The sequence below is a fragment of the Barbus barbus genome, assembly GCF_936440315.1.
Source record: "Barbus barbus genome assembly, chromosome: 4".
NCBI classification, from domain to species: domain Eukaryota; kingdom Metazoa; phylum Chordata; class Actinopteri; order Cypriniformes; family Cyprinidae; genus Barbus; species Barbus barbus.
In genome coordinates this window covers 36,220,411-36,237,974 of record NC_136732.1, presented here as the reverse complement: position 1 = coordinate 36,237,974, position 17,564 = coordinate 36,220,411, and the positions used below count along the sequence as shown (strand labels likewise).

The following is a 17,564-nucleotide window of genomic DNA, read 5'->3' as shown; positions in this document are numbered from 1 at the left end:
GATATAATAAAATACATAAATAGCTACTTTTCCAGTGACACACAACATAAACATTTTTGATTAATTGGAACATGTCCCATGTGTCATACAGCTTTTAAACGTGATGTGTCTTGATATTTAAGGACACATGTTGCAGCATCAAACACTGGGATGTATGCTGGGATTTATATCACATTCTTCCCCTTACATTATGAACATTATTTTTCATCCTTTTAGAAAAGTGATCTTTAAAAAGTGTGTGACTGTCACAGATTTAAAATGAATGTGACCCTGTAGCTTTTTTTGTTTTGTTTGTACACAGGGCAAGATGGCACGGGATATGTCCGATAAGGACATCCTTAAAATGGAGTTGGAACAACTTCAGAAGGAGGTGAAGAACACTAGAGAGCCTGTAAGTTTCTCTGCCTGCTGATTGGCAGACCCAATAAATATCTGTCAAGTTCTTTACATCCTGCCACCCTTGAATTTTGTGTTGGTTAAATATTTGTCTTTTTCTGAGGATGGTAAGAGGCAAAAGTTTGGCATACTTTCCCTCTTTCCTCAGGTTTCTAAAACCGCAAAGGAGATTTGTGAATGGGTAGAGGCCCAAGCTGCAGAAGATCCTCTCATAAAAGGAGTTCCTGAGGACAAAAACCCCTTCAAGGAGAAGGGTGGATGCATAATAACGTAGCACGTGATTTCTTGTGGCAAAATTATATGAGGATGTTTGTGCAAATGAGAGCTGTTTAGCAGTCTAATGAGGAGTGAGCACATTGTGCTTAGCTTTAGCATCTCCTCTAGAAACCATAGAGACTGCATTACTTGAACAAATACTTGACCTTACAAAAAGTATTGGTTTGGGCTGTGTGTATCTATTCTTATACTTATACTGATGATTAAAAAAGTGAGCCAAATTGAAGCAAACTCTATGTAAATAAAACAAGTAACTTCAGAACTGAAGTACTGTAAATCCATTCTCGTTCCATCTCTCATCATTCCATCTTCAAAAAATAAAGTCACATTCAGAAAGCACACAAATTCTTTTATTCTTTCCATCTTTTCTTTATACTCATAAAACACTGAAAGGTTTTTGTTTTGACACGCCATGAGCAAACATTCCATGAGTCACTTAAATGTGTGTGTCACCTGGTGTATGACTGTGTACATGTTTTATATTGGGTGACTGTTGCACAGAACACATTTAAAAAGTGTGCTTTAAAAAATAAGGAGGGAATCACTCAGGAACCTCATTTACTTGCTGACCCTAAAGCTGGTTTATCCTCTAACTTGGAGGTTTTGAATATTTTACTTCCTAAGTTTTCCCCCACCTGAGCCCACCCCGCTTTCGATTTGAAAATGGCGGCCGCGTAATTAGTCAATTTGATGCAGCGTTTTTGTTTACTTTGTGACAGCACTTCCCTTAAACCTGTCTCCCAGTGCTAGATATACTGCATATACTGAATATACTTTTTTTTTTTTTCTCAAGATGGCCCCACGCATGGCAGCCATTGTGCTTGGCTCTCCAGTTGATTTAGTGTTTTTGTTAGTTTTTCCTGTTTTTTGTTTGTCAAACACGATCAGTTTCACCATGGAAGAACTGCTGAACATTCGGCAGAACACACCACAAAATCTCCAACCGGTTTTCGATAATTCGGATATTTTGCTGAACATAGTAGTCGGCGGAGCTGTTTAGACGCTTCAGGACGCGCAGACGGAGGAAGCAAGCCGGCGGCTCCTGAAGCTCAGACAGCCTGGATTGCTCTCTACCCAACAAAACGGACAAACTCCTTCTGCTTTCCTGCTTAAACAAGGACTTTTCTAACTCTCCTGCTCGGTGTTTGATAGAAACCTGGCTAAATGGCGACATACCGGACAGTGCGATTCTTCACCCTGATCAGAGCAGATCAATGGGGAAATCGCGCGGCGGCGGGACGTGCTTCTACATCAATGAGAGGTGGTGTACAGATGTAACAGTGTTAAAGAAGATGTGTTGTTTAGATCTAGAAACGCTCTTCATTAACTGCAAGCCGTTCTATTTGCCACGGGAGTTCTGCTCGTTCATTCTCGTGAGTGTCTACATTCCTCCTCAAGCGCAGGTGAGCTCAGCTTTACAGAAACTCGCTGATCAGATCACAGAGAGTGAGCAACAACACCCGGACTCTGTTTTAATCATTCTCGGGGACTTTAATAAAGCAAATCTCTCCCGTGAACTGCCATAATAAAGACAGCATGTAACATCCCAGCAAAAACGTGAATATGGGGCCCACATGGGTTTCACATGGGGTACAGGGGTACAGAGTGGGCATGGGCTCAAGATGGACATTTTATCTGGGGCCCACTTGGGTGACCCAACTAGGACCCACATGGGTGAACCCAGGTGGGCATCTTATCTGAGGCCCACTTGGGTGACCCAGCTAGGACCCACATGGGTGAACCCAGGTGGGCTCCCCATGTGGTTCCCAGATGGGTAATTAATGGGAAATGTGTGCATGGGCTCAAAATGGGCTACACATGGGATCCTATTTGTTTTATCAAATATACAAGTGCAAACATAATTAATCCCATATAGGGTGATTAAATGGATTTATAGTGCACATATGTGTCTTTAAAATTATTTTTGTTGTTGTTTTGACACTTGAATTACTTAATTTAAGCAAAATCTAAAAATTCCCCTCCTTTTTTTACAGTCTATGATTCCAACACTCATGCATTTCTACCCAATTTTCCACAGACATTTAGTAAAAAATACAATAAAATAACTTTAAGCCCATTTTAATTGTGCTGACACGCGAGTTTCTCGCGAGATCCCATCCCCCATGACATCAAACTACCGCGAGATGCAGCCCTGCCTCGAGCTGCACACAGGGTGGATCCCGCGAGATCTCATTCAACATTTCCCATCCCCCACGCGCTGCGCTCTGTAATTGCAATTATTTGGGTTAATTATTTTGTGTTGTCTCCCATAATAATGATAATCTTGTTTTCCGTTAGGTTGCTGTGGTGGCAGTACTGTGGATGAAGCCACATGAAGAATGATTGCCTTCCTTTTGGACCACCCCTTATCAAGAGAGTTCAATTTTGTTGGCCGGCATGGAAAGCGAGAGTTTCGGGGGCTCAAACTGCTTGAAGTTCCCCTTCCTAGGTTTACTCAATGCTGCGATGACGTCATCGCTTTGGGGAACACCCTCGGTGTGACGAATGTCTGAAGCCCTTATACCATCACACCAATTTATTGGCCAAATAGCGCTTGGCAACGCCCCTACGCATACTTACCGTATGCTATATCAGCGTTCCGCGCGCTATTTCATACGATTTTAATTCCTTCAGGAAGCGAATCATCTGTTGCCCGTTGGGAAGCATACTACTTCGTGTTCTCAGCTATTTCCTCAGAAACAAGAGCAGTTTACTCCTCTTAGCGGACACGATGAGTCATAGGAAGTGCATCGAGCCGTGTGAAAGGTTCATCACAGCGGGAGACACACATGACAGGTGCGTGCTTTGCTTAGGCCGTGATCACGCCCAAGCGGCGCTTAGCGGCCTATCCATTTGTCATCACTGTGATAGCCTACGGCTTAAAGTATTACGCTCGAGGCTCGCAGCCTTTTCGAAAGGCCCTGCGTCTATCCCCCGCCATTCCGTTTCTGCGTTTGCCGAGGCGCCGCATGAGACGATCGCTTGGGGTGAAGCCCATGGAGAGCGGGATGACAGAGTATTCTCCTTTCCTCGCGCTCCCTCCCGGCCATGTTCTAGAGTTAGAAGAGCGTTATGTCGAGCCGGTTGTTTTCGTCAATGACGTTTTACGGCCTACCCTGGAGGCCCGCAGCACGGTTTCCTTTGGTTGTGGCCCGTATGACGATGATGTTTTGTCCATTGATTCAGGCCTCCGATTCAGAGGATTTAATGGCGGAATCCTGCAGTTCTCTCCCTCCGAGCGGACAGGAGAAACGCAATTCCCCTTCTTACAACGAACTTTTAGACGTTGTGACACGCGCGGTCGACAAATTGGGGCTAGAATGGGACGGTGAGCCGACGCAAAACCAGGCCCAATCTAAACTGGATGACCGATTTTTAACTAGTCGTACTCCATCCCAGCCCCGTAGGCCTCTTCCCTTCTTTCAAGACCTCCACCAAGAGGTTTCGAGGTCTTGGAAACAGCCTTTTTCGGCGCGGATTACTAATGCTGCTGCCGCTGATTTCGCCACTGTATCCAAAATGGCGGATCACGGTTACGGGGCAATGCCTGCTGTCGAAGAGACGCTTGTGACACACCTCGCGCCTAATTCCGCTCCGTCTTGGAAAGCGCGCCCTATGTTACCGTCCAAGCCATGTAGGATAACCTCCAATTTAATCGGGAAATCTTACATGGCCACGCTACATTCTATGGGTGTGCTTCAAGCCTATCAGGCAGAGCTCCTCAAGGAGCTGGATGAAGGGGAAGGCCTCACTCCTGAGGCTGTTAAGGAGCTCAGGAGAGCTACGGATTTGGCGCTTAGAGCTACCAAACATACTGCTCGAGCAGTGGGAAGGTCTATGGCAGGTTTGGTGTCGGTTGAGTGCCACCTTTGGCTCACTCTTACAGACATCAAAGAAAAGGACAAAACTTTTCTCTTGGACGCTCCCATTTCGAAAGACGGCCTGTTTGGAGATTCAGTCACCATTGTGGTGGAAAAGTTTCGGGCAGCAAAACAACAGTCTGCCGCTTTTCGCCAGCTCATTCCACGTAGGCCCAGGGAAGCAAAACGTCAACCACCCATGGTTCGTTCACGTTCATCCTCTCTGCACCGTCATCGGGAGGTTCAGCGTAGTGAACCATCGCCTATGGCACCCCCTCGGAAGGATTGGGGTCCTAGGTCTCGTCCACCCATTCACCCACGTCAGCGCAAACGGATAGACCTGAGCTCGACGGCCATGGCCTCTCGTTCTCAGGCTCCTAGTAGCAGCTCCTGATTCCTTCGCTCGTCTTCGGAGGCCAGGCCCTCCTTCGGAGAGTTTGGTTGGACCGCACAAGCGTATCCGCCTCTCTCAATGTGGTCTCCCGACTCAGATCTCAACTGTTCCGCCGCTTACTGCGCCTCGGGCGGTTTTAGACTGGGTCCTCAAGGCGAGCACCTCCTCAGACACTCTGCGCGCCACAGCCTTCAGAGTTCGAGCAAAAGCCCAAGGGCCATGCGAGCATGGCCCGTTTATGACGGCCTTCAAAGCCCGTACCCTTGGGGTGTTGGGCTCGGACCAATTTCCTGTCAGTCAGAGCAGTCCATATCCCAGGTCACCTGAACTCAGGAGCAGACCTGCTCTCGAGGCAGAGACTGAAAGACGGGGAATGGAGACTTCACCCTCAAGTGGTGAATCTCATATGGCAGAAGTTCGGACGAGCGGAAGTGGATCTATTTGCTTCGAGCATGACTACGCACTGCCCGCTCTGGTCTCCCCCATCACCTCTGGGTCTGGATACTTTGGCCCACGAATGGCCCAGAACCAGTCTGTACGCTTTTCCCCCTGTCCGGCTGCTTCCAGTAGTTCTACTCAGGATACGTTTGGACAGAGTGGAGCATCTGTTGTTGGTGGCTCCGTGGTGGCCTACCCAGTCGTGGTTTTCGGATCTGGTCAGTCTGTCGGTCGGCCCTCCTTGGGAGGTTCCCCTCAGACACGATCTGTTGACTCAAGCTCGGGGCAAGATTTGGCACCCTCGGACGGATTTATGGAAGCTATGGGTGTGGCCCCTGAGCGGAATGAGTTAGTGTGTTCTGGTCTCTCAGCTGAGACTACTGACACTATTATTAATTCTAGAGCTCCCTCCACGAGACGCTTATATGCTTTCAAGTGGAGACTCTTTACTTCGTGGTGTAGACAACGTGCCCTAGATCCAGTTCATTGCCCCATTGGTTCAGTGCTGGAGTTTCTTCAGAGTCGTTTTTCTGAGGGAATGACCCCCGCTACTCTCAAAGTGTATGTAGCGGCCATATCCGCGGGACATGCACTTGTAGGAGGTGTTTCAGTGGGTCGTCATCTTTTGGTATCACGCTTTATGCAGGGTGCGAGACGGCTTAGGCCTTTCCGCCCAACGCGAGTACCTTCTTGGGATCTTTCAGCAGTTTTGGAAGGCCTGTCGGGCCATCCCTTTGAGCCGTTGGAGTCTGTGTCAGTCAAGTTGTTGACTCTCAAGACAGTTCTTTTGCTGGCTTTATCCTCCCTCAGAAGAGTAGGGGACTTACAGGCTCTATCTATCAGCCCTTCGTGTATGGACTTCGCCCCAGGGTTGGTGAAGGTTTTATTGTGACCCAGGCCGGACTATATTCCTAAGGTTGCTTCGAATCCATTTCATTTCCAACAAGTGGTTTTGGAGGCTTTCTCCCATGCTGACGCGGGATCAGGTAACATGGATCTTTGTCCGGTGAGGGCATTAAGAATCTATGTAGACCGCACAGCTCATTGGCATGGATCTGACCAGCTGTTTGTGTGTTTTGTTGGTAAGAGCAAAGGCTCTGCTGTCACCAAACAGCGAATGTCACACTGGATAGTTGAGGCTATCTCGTTTGCCTACGAGGCGCGTGGCTTGACTTCGCCTCTGGGAGTACGTGCTCACTCCACAAGAGCAGTGGCTTCTTCTCAGGCCTTTCTGAGAGGATCGTCAATAGAGGATGTTTGTGCTGCGGCAGGTTGGTCCTCTCCTAGCACTTTCATCAAGTTCTACAGTTTAGATGTGAGGATGGCTCCTGGCTCCCGGGTCTTTTCCGCTTGAGCAGACGCTTCCTTGGTCTCCAGCTATCTAAGATACGTCAGGCGTTATGGTATAGCGTTCCCAAAGCGATGACGTTATCGCAGCATTGAGTAAACCTAGGAAGGGGAACATCTCGGTTACGTAGGTAACCATGGTTCCCCGATTAGGGAACGAGATGCTGCGATGAGGACCGTTCCGTACCTTGATAGCGCTTCCTTCGTCATTTGGAAATCTGATGAAATAGCGCGCGGAACGCTGATATAGCATACGGTAAGTATGCGTAGGGGCGTTGCCAAGCGCTATTTGGCCAATAAATTGGCGTGATGGTATAAGGGCTTCAGACATTCGTCACCCCGAGGGTGTTCCCCAAAGCGATGACGTCATCGCAGCATCTCGTTCCCTACTCTGGGAACCATGGTTACATACGTAACCGAGATGTTGTATAAGGTATGTTTACTTGCTGTTGGGTTATTTGTAACATTCATGTGCAAACAGAGGTTATTCGTTAGATTTGAGTTTGTTCTTCATAAATCAGTGGAGTCAAATGAGTTTGATTGTATGCAAATAATTGTCCACAATTTAAACAAACAATACCCCAAATTATGAGAATATGGACCGGGTGTACTGCTTATTTTAATGATAAGTAACTGTTAATTTATGGTGTAGCGATCACAAAACTCAGTTTATAATTAATAATAAAATTCAAACTTTATTAAAGACAAGTACACTCTTAAAAAATGCTGGGTTAAATACAGCCCAGTGATTGGGTTGTTTAGACCCAGAGGTTGTGTTACTGCTTAGACGGTTGGGTTAAACAACCCAGCATGTCTATATTATATATAGTGTTTTTGCTGCTTTGTACATTGCCTATTTGGATATTTGTATATTATTCTTTTATTATCTGTGCCCTGTCCTGTTGCTGTCTTTCTGTTGTACTGTGGAGCTTCTGTCACTAAAACAAATTCCTTGTATGTGTAAACATACTTGGCCAATAAAGCTCATTCTGATTCTGATGTGTTCTGTCCAATATTTACCCAGCACTTCGTTGTATTTAACCCAGCATTTTTTAGAGTGTACACTAATACAAGTGAAGTGATACTAAAATAAGAATAAATGAAGACATCAGATGCAAAAACCGTCAGAAATTTTCTTCTAAAAACATTTTTTATCAGGCTCTTATGTTTATGTTCAGTTATTTCACTGTAATGGCAATGAAAAGGACCTATATTTGCCTGATAAAAAATTATAATTGTTAAAAAGAATTTCAGATGGACAGATTTTTACATTTGTGATTAAATGAGGCATTTAATTTTTGTGACCTATGCCTTTAAATGTTGCCCTGTGCCCTTGTTTACACAGAAATCATTTTTTATGATAGAATATTATATCCGATACCATTATTGTATTTCCTGAAAAACAAAAAAAAGTAAAAATGGAGATGACTGCTTATTTATTGCAAGGGCTTAAATATGGAATTTAATCTAACTTTGCTCTTTGTGTTTTACAGGAAGCTTGAAAAAAATCTCTTACAAAGCAAATGACCAGAAAAGAGGCAGAAAAGTCATTGTCAAAGTGGTTAATCGGTGACGGGATGAAACTGTTCTGCGAAGTCACGTATTTAAGAGAAAGATGGGTAAGTCTTAAGATAATCTTGATTTTTAAATGGAAATACAATCTTTAAAAAGACAAGAAACATCTGTTTTAACTGAAAAAGTGGCACAGTGGTTGGTTATTTGTTGTCTTTTCAAAGGGCCGTTGTGAGAGTGAGAACAGAGGAGTGCATTGTTGTTTTTTTGTTTGTGAAATGCATTTTAGAGTTTTCAGATATGAATATACAAAAGATACAAGTTATGCCAAATAATGTTTGTCAGGAGCTTTACTTTAACTTTAAGATACTTATGTTGTGTAAAGTTCTAAATATACAAGTTTTAATGGTCATGTTCAAAGTATTCCAACGAAACCTTGCTTAAAGCGTTTAGAATAAAAGTTATATAGCTTTTTTCCAATACATATTTTATAAATAGATACTTGTGCTTTATAAATTTGTAAATGTACAAGTTATGATAGTCATGTTTAAATTATACTCGATAAACTTTGCTTAAAAGCATGAACTACTGTACTGGTTTCTGTTTATTGAATACCTTTAGCATTTTAGTGGATTTAATGTAATGTTTGTGCTTAGGGGTTTACTGTAAAATAAGGTAACCCAAGCAGACAAATATGTTAGCCCATGTGAATACCTGTTATGGCCCATAAGAGACCTACCTAAGACCTAGCTGGGTCCCATCACTAACCCATGTAGGCAGACTCATGTAGGCACCAAATGGGAGCTACCTGGTTAACCTGTTGGCTGGGATGTCCCACCGGAGACAGTAATATATTGGATCACTGTTACACAACAATAAAGGACGCATATCAGCACCCAGAGACGACCTCTACAACCCTGAACGTCAGCAGAGACCTGAGCGTCAGAGACAGATCCCCAGTGAGGACCCCGCCACTTAGACAGCCATCGGGAAAGACCACTGGAACCAGTTGAGCCCTTACAATCTGACTTTGCTGCAGTTGGAATTGAACTGCTGGTTCGTTTGGCCAGAGGAGAACTGCCCCCCCGACTTAGCCTGGTTTCTCCCAAGGTTTTTTTCTCCATTCTGTCACCGATGGAGTTTTGGTTCCTTGCCACTGTCGCCTCTGGCTTGCTTAGTTGGGGACACTTCATTTCCAGCGATATCATCGACCTGATTGCAAAGACACTATTTAAATTGAACTGAGCTGGATGATGACATCACCGAATTCAATAATGAAATGCCTTTAACTGAAAATCTTTTTTTTAATCTTTTCATTTTACATTATTGACACACTATTTTCCTTTTTTGATATTGTGCAGTTGCTTTGACACAATTTACATTGTTAAAAGTGCTATATAAATAAAGGTTGACTTGACTTGGCATATCACTCTGTTCCACGGGCAGCTTTAGGACTCTCTGATCACTGTTTGGTTCATCTTATTCCTACCTACAGGCAGAAACTGAAGTCCGCTAAACCTGTATTAAGAACTGTAAAGAGATGGACTAATGAGACAGAGCAGGTTTTACAAGCCTGTCTCAACATTACTGATTGGAATGTTTTTGAAGCTGCTGCAAACGATCTGGACGAGCTCACAGAGACCGTAACATCTTATATCAGTTTCTGTGAGGATATGTGCATTCCTACCAGGACTCATCTAGCATACAACAACGACAAACCATGGTTCACTGCAAAACTCAGACAGCTCCATCAGGGGACAGAATCTTGTATAAACAGGCCAAATATACACTGGAAAAGGAGATCAGAGTGGCAAAGAGGAATTATTCAGATAAGCTAAGGATCCAATTCTCTTCCAGTGACACGGCTTCAGTGTGGTAAGGTCTGAAAGACATCACCAATTACAAGACACCATCCCCCAGCACTGTGAAGAATCAACAACTGGCAGACGATCCGAATGAGTTCTACTGCAGGTTTGAAAAAACACCATTCACACCTCCTGCAACCCCCCTCTCCCCCACACCGGCACCGCAGATAACAGAAGATGACGTGTGCCAGGTCTTCAAAAAGAACAAGAGAAGGAAGGCACCAGGACCAGACGGTGTGACACTAGCCTGTCTGAAATCCTGTGCTGACCAGCTGGCCCCCATCTTAACACAGATCTTCAACAGATCACTGGAGCTGTGTGAAGTCCTTTCCTGCTTCAAACACTCCACCATCATCCCCGTCCCAAAGAAACCCAAGATAACAGGACTTAACGACTACAGACCTGGGCCCGTATTCATAAAGATTCTAAGAATCCTCTCAGAAAACTCTTAATTTAGCTTAAAAACTTTTACGTAGGAGTCTTAGCTTAAGAGCGATTCGGGACCGATCTGAGAGCAACTCTGAGTAAGGAAAAGACAAAAACTTTCATCTTAGTGAGGAGGCGGGGTTGACCCCGTTGCTATGTATGACACAATCTTTTGAAGACTGTGATTGGTTGGTTGTCAAGAAGGAAATAAAAGAGTGCTTTTAAGAGTAGGGTATATTATAAGCCTTCACTTTGAAATTACAGGCGGAATTTTTCCTCTCGCTCTTTCTCACACACACACACGTATATACAGGTCCTTTTCAAAAAATTAGCATATTGTGATAAAGTTCATTATTTTCTGTAATGTACTGATAAACATTAGACTTTCATATATTTTAGATTCATTACAATACAACTGAAGTAGTTCAAGCCTTTTATTGTTTTAATATTGATGATTTTGGCATACAGCTCATGAAAACCCAAAATTCCTATCTCAAAAAATTAGCATATTTCATCCGCCCAATAAAAGAAAAGCGTTTTTAATACAAAAAAAGTCAACCTTCAAATAATTATGTTCAGTTATGCACTCAATACTTGGTCGGGAATCCTTTTGCAGAAATGACTGCTTCAATGCGGCGTGGCATGGAGGCAATCAGCCTGTGGCACTGCTGAGGTGTTATGGAGGCCCAGGATGCTTCGATAGCGGCCTTAAGCTCATCCAGTGTGTTGGGTCTTGCGTCTCTCAACTTTCTCTTCACAATATCCCACAGATTCTCTATGGGGTTCAGGTCAGGAGAGTTGGCAGGCCAATTGAGCACAGTAATACCATGGTCAGTAAACCATTTACCAGTGGTTTTGGCACTGTGAGCAGGTGCCAGGTCGTGCTGAAAAATGAAATCATCTCCATAAAGCTTTTCAGCAGATGGAAGCATGAAGTGCTCCAAAATCCCCTGATAGCTAGCTGCATTGACCCTGCCCTTGATAAAACACAGTGAACCAACATCAGCAGCTGACATGGCACCCCAGACCATCACTGACTGTGGGTACTTGACACTGGACTTCAGGCATTTTGGCATTTCCCTCTCCCCAGTCTTCCTCCAGACTCTGGCACCTTGATTTCCGAATGACATGCAAAATTTGCTTTCATCCGAAAAAACTACTTTGGACCACTGAGCAACAGTCCAGTGCTGCTTCTCTGTTCAAAAGCGGCTTGACCTGGGGAATGCGGCACCTGTAGCCCATTTCCTGCACACGCCTGTACACGGTGGCTCTGGATGTTTCTACTCCAGACTCAGTCCACTGCTTCCACAGGTCCCCTAAGGTCTGGAATCGGTCCTTCTCCACAATCTTCCTCGGGGTCCGGTCACCTCTTCTCGTTGTGCTGCGTTTTCTGCCACACTTTTTCCTTCCCACAGACTTCCCACTGAGGTGCCTTGATACAGCACTCTGGGAACAGCCTATTCGTTCAGAAATTTCTTTCTGTGTCTTACCCTCTTGCTTGAGGGTGTCAATGATGGCCTTCTGGACAGCAGTCAGGTCGGCAGTCTTACCCATGATTGCGGTTTTGAGTAATGAACCAGGCTGGGAGTTTTTAAAAGCCTCAGGTGTTCTTTTGCAGGTGTTTAGAGTTAATTAGTTGATTCAGATGATTAGGTTAATAGCTCGTTTAGAGAACCTTTTCATGATATGCTAATTTTTTGAGATTTTGGGTTTTCATGAGCTGTATGCCAAAATCATCAATATTAAAACAATAAAAGGCTTGAACTACTTCAGTTGTGTTGTAATGAATCTAAAATATATGAAAGTCTAATGTTTATCAGTACATTACAGAAAATAATGAACTTTATCACAATATGCTAATTTTTTGAAAAGGACCTGTATATATTCTTAATTTTTTATTTACCATGCTGTCATACTTACAGAGCCGGCGCCAGGGCACCTCCATCGGGGGGCATTTAAATTTCTAGGGTGGGCACAAATCACGTTGTGTGTGTGTGTGTGTCGGGGGGGTGGGGGGGCTGCAATCTGTGATCTCATGCAGTTGCTGACGCTCGCTAAAGCGTGCAATCGCATTATGTACGCTGTTTTATCGGTACTTCCGCCTTCAAAATCGATCGCGTTCAGCAAGGAGGGGAGAGGATGGAAAGTGGGGGGGCAAAGTAACTCGTTTGGGGGGGGGGGGCACGGCCCGCGACGCCCCTTGGCGCCGGCCCTGCATATTTACTGTGTTTTATAGGAAATTAACAGAGACATATAAGCCTAATAAGTGCTGTAACAGACCCAAATCATCACTGCTGCATAGTTGCATTTTTCCAGTTGCCAAATATGTTAATGTAGTGATTTCTAGCGCTATGGCAATTCTGCGCGGTGTCTGAGATGTTAGCATGTCTTTAATAAGATCAGTCACAAACATGATCCCTGCACGAACTAATGTGTAGTGTCTTATTAACTCACTGTCATGCATTGTGTGCAACACATTTCTTCTCCCTCTTCATATTCGTCCATTTTCTCCGCTGTTAAAGAAACTCTTAAGCCCCTTAAAAGTCTTCGTCCGTACTCATAACAAGTTTGACCTTAAGAACTCTTTTAAGGGTTAAGATGCTTTCTGAATTACTTTTTTTCTTTACTAGGATTTTTTCTTTAATTTTTAAGAGTAAACGCCCACATTTCTAAGAATTTTCTTAGAATTTTGTCACTAGGAGCTACTTTTTGCATTAAAATTCTTCATGAATACGGGCCCTGTTGCTCTAACATCTGTGGTCATGAAGTCATTTGAAAAACTGGTTTTGGCTTATCTGAAGGACATCACTGGACCCTTACTGGAAGTGGGACTGCACTTCATCCTGCAGCATCTGGACAGACCAGGGACTTATGTGAGGATCCTGTTTGTGGACTTCAGCTCGTCCTTTAACACTATCATTCAAACCTCCTCCTGCCCAAACTAATGAGGTCTGCTTACAGACAGTAGGTTAAAGAGCTGGCTGTCTGGTGCAGTCTTAACAACCTGGAGCTCAACACGCTCAAAACTGTGGAGATGATTGTGGACTTCAGGAGAAACACCCCTGCACTCCCCCCACTCACCATCATGAACAGCACTGTGACTGCAGTGGAGTCATTCAGATTCCTGGGCAGCACCATCTCTCAGGACCTGAAGTGGGACATTCACATTGACTCTATTTTCAAAAAGACCCAGCAGAGGTTGTACTTCCTTCGCCAGCTGAGGAAGTTCAACCTGACACAGGAGCTGCTGAAACAGTTCTACTCCGACATCATTGAATCCATCCTCTGCACTTCATTAACTGTCTGGTTCAGCTCAGCTACCAAATCTGACCTCAGAAGACTACGGAGGGTAGTCCGGACTGCTGAGCGAATCACTGGTACAACCCTCCCCACTCTTCAAGAACTGTACTCATCCAGAGTGAGCAAAAGGGCTGGCAAAATCACTCTGGACCCCTCACATCCAGCACACTCCCTCTTTCAACTGTTACTATCTGGTCGACGCTACAGAGCTCTGAGAACCAGAACGACCAGACACAGGAACAGTTTCTTCCCTCAGGCAATCCATCTCATGAACATTTGAACTATCATACACTTTATTTTTTATTAAACACACATACTTATTACATTTCAAATTTGCACATAACATATCTGTACATACTGAATTGTCTATTTTGTATATTGTGTTTGTGCTATTTTGCATATTGTCCATTTTGTATATTTGTAAATTGTTTTTTTTATTATTATTATTGTTATCTGTGTCCTGTCCTGTTGCTGTCATTCTGTCGCACTGTGGAGCTACTGTCACTAAAACAAATTCCTTGTATGTGCAAACATACCTGGCAATAAAGCTAATTCTGATTCTGAAACAGTTGTGAAACACTGACTACCACATGTGAGTAAAACAGTTTATACTGGTAAGGGTGACTCTAAGAAACTCAATAACATACCTAATGTAAAACAGTCTACTTTATAGTGTGACAGCCATGTTGATGCATGTAGAAACAACGTAGATTATCACTGATTGACCAAGACTCTTAGGTAAAATTCCAATTTAATATTAGGCTACGTTAGGCTTTACATTAAATACTCCAATAGATGAAGTAGGCCTGTAATGAGTGTATAATATTAAACATTATTTTATCATTAAAACTTTTCAATGCCTATAGGCTATGTTCAGTCTGTATTATTATTATTAGACATCACTTTTATTTATATATATATATTTTAAATGTTAGCCTAGATTTTCTATAAAGCATCACCTTATCAGTGACTGTCTCTATATTGAGAGTGTAATTTTACCTTGTTATAAAAACCCTCAAACACACCAGAAAAATCAGTATTATGGTTCTGTTTACATCGCACCTCTAGGAGGCAGCATTGTAACATAAATAGGGAGGGTATGAAGCCGTAATATCTTAGTCAGAGAAATGCTAAAACTGAACCCCCCACCTCCTGCTCTTAAGTTAACTTGGGTCAAATGTATCAGCAATGAGCAGTAATACTATGCCCAACATGTGGAAATTTAAACATGTGGCCCCATGAGTTCTGTTCTTTGATGTGAAGTAGCCTGTTGTTTAATTTATTTTAAGCCTTCCTTGAAATCTAGGCGTAGTGTTTATTGTAAAGCAGTTTTTGTTCATTGTTTTTAATGGAGCATTGCATTGATTACTTAAAGTTGCTTTAACGCCTTTGTTTTGTGTCATATATTTCATTTTTGGCTTAATTTATGGATAATTTGAAAAATGATAAATTAACAAGCAATTCCTTTACGAAGTGAAGGAATTGACATCATAAACTTGTAACTGCCCACTTGAAAAAAAATTGTATAGTAATTTATAGTAAATACTATAATGTTTTTGAACTATACTATAGTAAAGTGTATTATACTGTATATATTATATTTACAAGACTTTGTTAATGATTGCTACAGCATACTGTAGTATTAACTGTAGTGAACTGATAAACTGTTAATACTGTAGTATACTTTAGTTTTTACTACAGTAAACTGTAGTGTATTGTAGTATAATATACCCTATAGTTGTAGAAAACTTATTTTTAATTTGTTTATTTTACTATAGCTGTTATATTACCACAGCAACAGTATAATTACCACAACAAATTAATTCAAGTAGCTACTTTAGTACGGTTCAAAAACACTATTATAAATTAATAGGCCCATAGTATTTTTTTCATGTGGGTGTGTGTTTTTTCTTAAATAAAAAGTCTATAAATCAATCAATCAGTCCAAATTAGGAAAACTATCTTGGGATTTGATGAAGAAATAGGTAGTTATCAGGGTATAGCTCTAGACCGCCATCTACAGACCCAACATCTCATTTACATCTCTAAAAAAACACCCAAAAGTGTTTTCCAATCCGTAAGTGAAATGTCTTTCCATTTTATTATATTTTAGAAACAAACCCATTTAAGTAGTCAATCGCTGAGAATATTTTGCTTAGGAATAAGCAGCAGTTTGGAGAGCAAACAGTGTTTCTTGTCTGAAACCTGCCTAAATTAATTTGTCTTGGATTTGTGAGTTTATTTACCTGGCCCCCATGGGGTCCGACACTTACTTTCACCATTGATAGTGTTATCCTTGTAAATCTTCCAGCGAGTATTTGGACAAGGCCTGGAATCAAAGGTGTGGTGCTGAGCCTGTGCTCTGGAGGACTAAGTGGACATTTCCTTGTGAAACACGTATAATATTAGCCTGAGATGCAATGAGTGAAGCCTTTGTCAGAGACCAAACTCCACTCCTCTCCCTTTTGCTTCTCTCTGACAAACTCACTCTTATTAACATACTATAATTTTCTAAGCATGTCTGTGTCTTTCGGGTAGAGCCTTCTCTAAAATAACCTTCATTTCATTTTTAGGAAAAACATTCTCAGACCTCGCTCCTGTATTTTTCTCCTTTTTCCATTTCACAGATATGCATAACTTTGTGGTTGGTTGTGTGTTACTGTGACTGAGTTCAAGTTAATCACTAATTAATTTAAAACACTTTCATGTTTGACAGATTGGCCCCAAATCACCATGACCCCTATTTTAGCTCAATACATGTTTTAAAGTGGAAAAAGAGTGGGAAAACACTATGAGGGTTACAGGATGTAATTAAGCCGTCTAAAACAGTCTTGAGAGCATGTTTGGCCCTCAGTGGTTTAAATGTTTTCCGCCCCTTTAGATCTTAGCTCAGATATGAAAATGAATTATCCTTTTAATTTGTCTGGGGGGATTAAGTGTAACACTTCACTGAGAAAAAAATTCATTCAGAAATTGCTAGTACATTTCACAGAAACTGCAAGTAACACACTAAATTAAACATGACATTTTAGTAGAAATACTTCAATAAAACATAGGCTACACCAATAATCTTTAAAACTTTGGAAAAAAAACTTTTTTTGCAGTGTACATAATTTTTCAGGGAAAAATGTGACAAAGAAATGTGCTAGAATCTGAACACTGAACTGTTGAATTCTTCAGCATTTTCAAAACGTAGTTGAATTTCACCAGAAGAATCTTTTTATAGTCCGTCCCTGGATCACGGTGCTTCCAGACTTCCTGTTTTGGGGCCCGACTTACTGTGCATGCTCAGAAGGAGAGAGCGGTTGATGGTGGTGAGCATTTAGGAGTGTAGGAGGTTTCGCTGGATTGTCTGTGCGCCACGCATGTCAAACCCACTGCAATACATAATTAGCCTGTCTTTGCTGGGCAGTGCCAGGATATCTATAGCCTACGGTGGCTTGCTGTAATTCATGCTCTTTATAGTCTAAATACTGATTCAGAGGAAGGAAATCCTGCTGAGAGAAATATGAGGTTTTCAGTCGAGGTAGTGAAGCACTTTGAGATACGACAGTACCTCTAGCTGGCAACCTACAAATATGACCCTGGACCACAAAACCAGTCTTAAGGGTAAATTTGAGAATTTGCCTTTATAGTTGTCCAAATGAAGTGCTTAGTAATGCATTTTACTAATCAAAAATTAAGTTTTGATACATTTACAGTAGAAAATTTACAAAATATCTTCATGGTTTTAAAGGTCAGGTCATTATA

At 42.4% G+C, this 17,564-nt stretch overlaps 1 protein-coding gene across 1 annotated transcript; it reads left to right on the top strand.

Moving 5' to 3' along the window:
- Nucleotides 1-307: 307 nt before the first annotated feature.
- Nucleotides 308-670, top strand: LOC306865027 (guanine nucleotide-binding protein G(I)/G(S)/G(O) subunit gamma-T2-like; the record flags this gene model as incomplete). Its single annotated transcript, XM_079409353.1, has 2 exons — nucleotides 308-391; nucleotides 545-670. The coding sequence occupies 2 exons, from the start codon at nucleotides 308-310 to the stop codon at nucleotides 668-670; spliced, it is 210 nt and encodes a 69-aa protein (XP_079265479.1).
- Nucleotides 671-17,564: the final 16,894 nt, after the last annotated feature.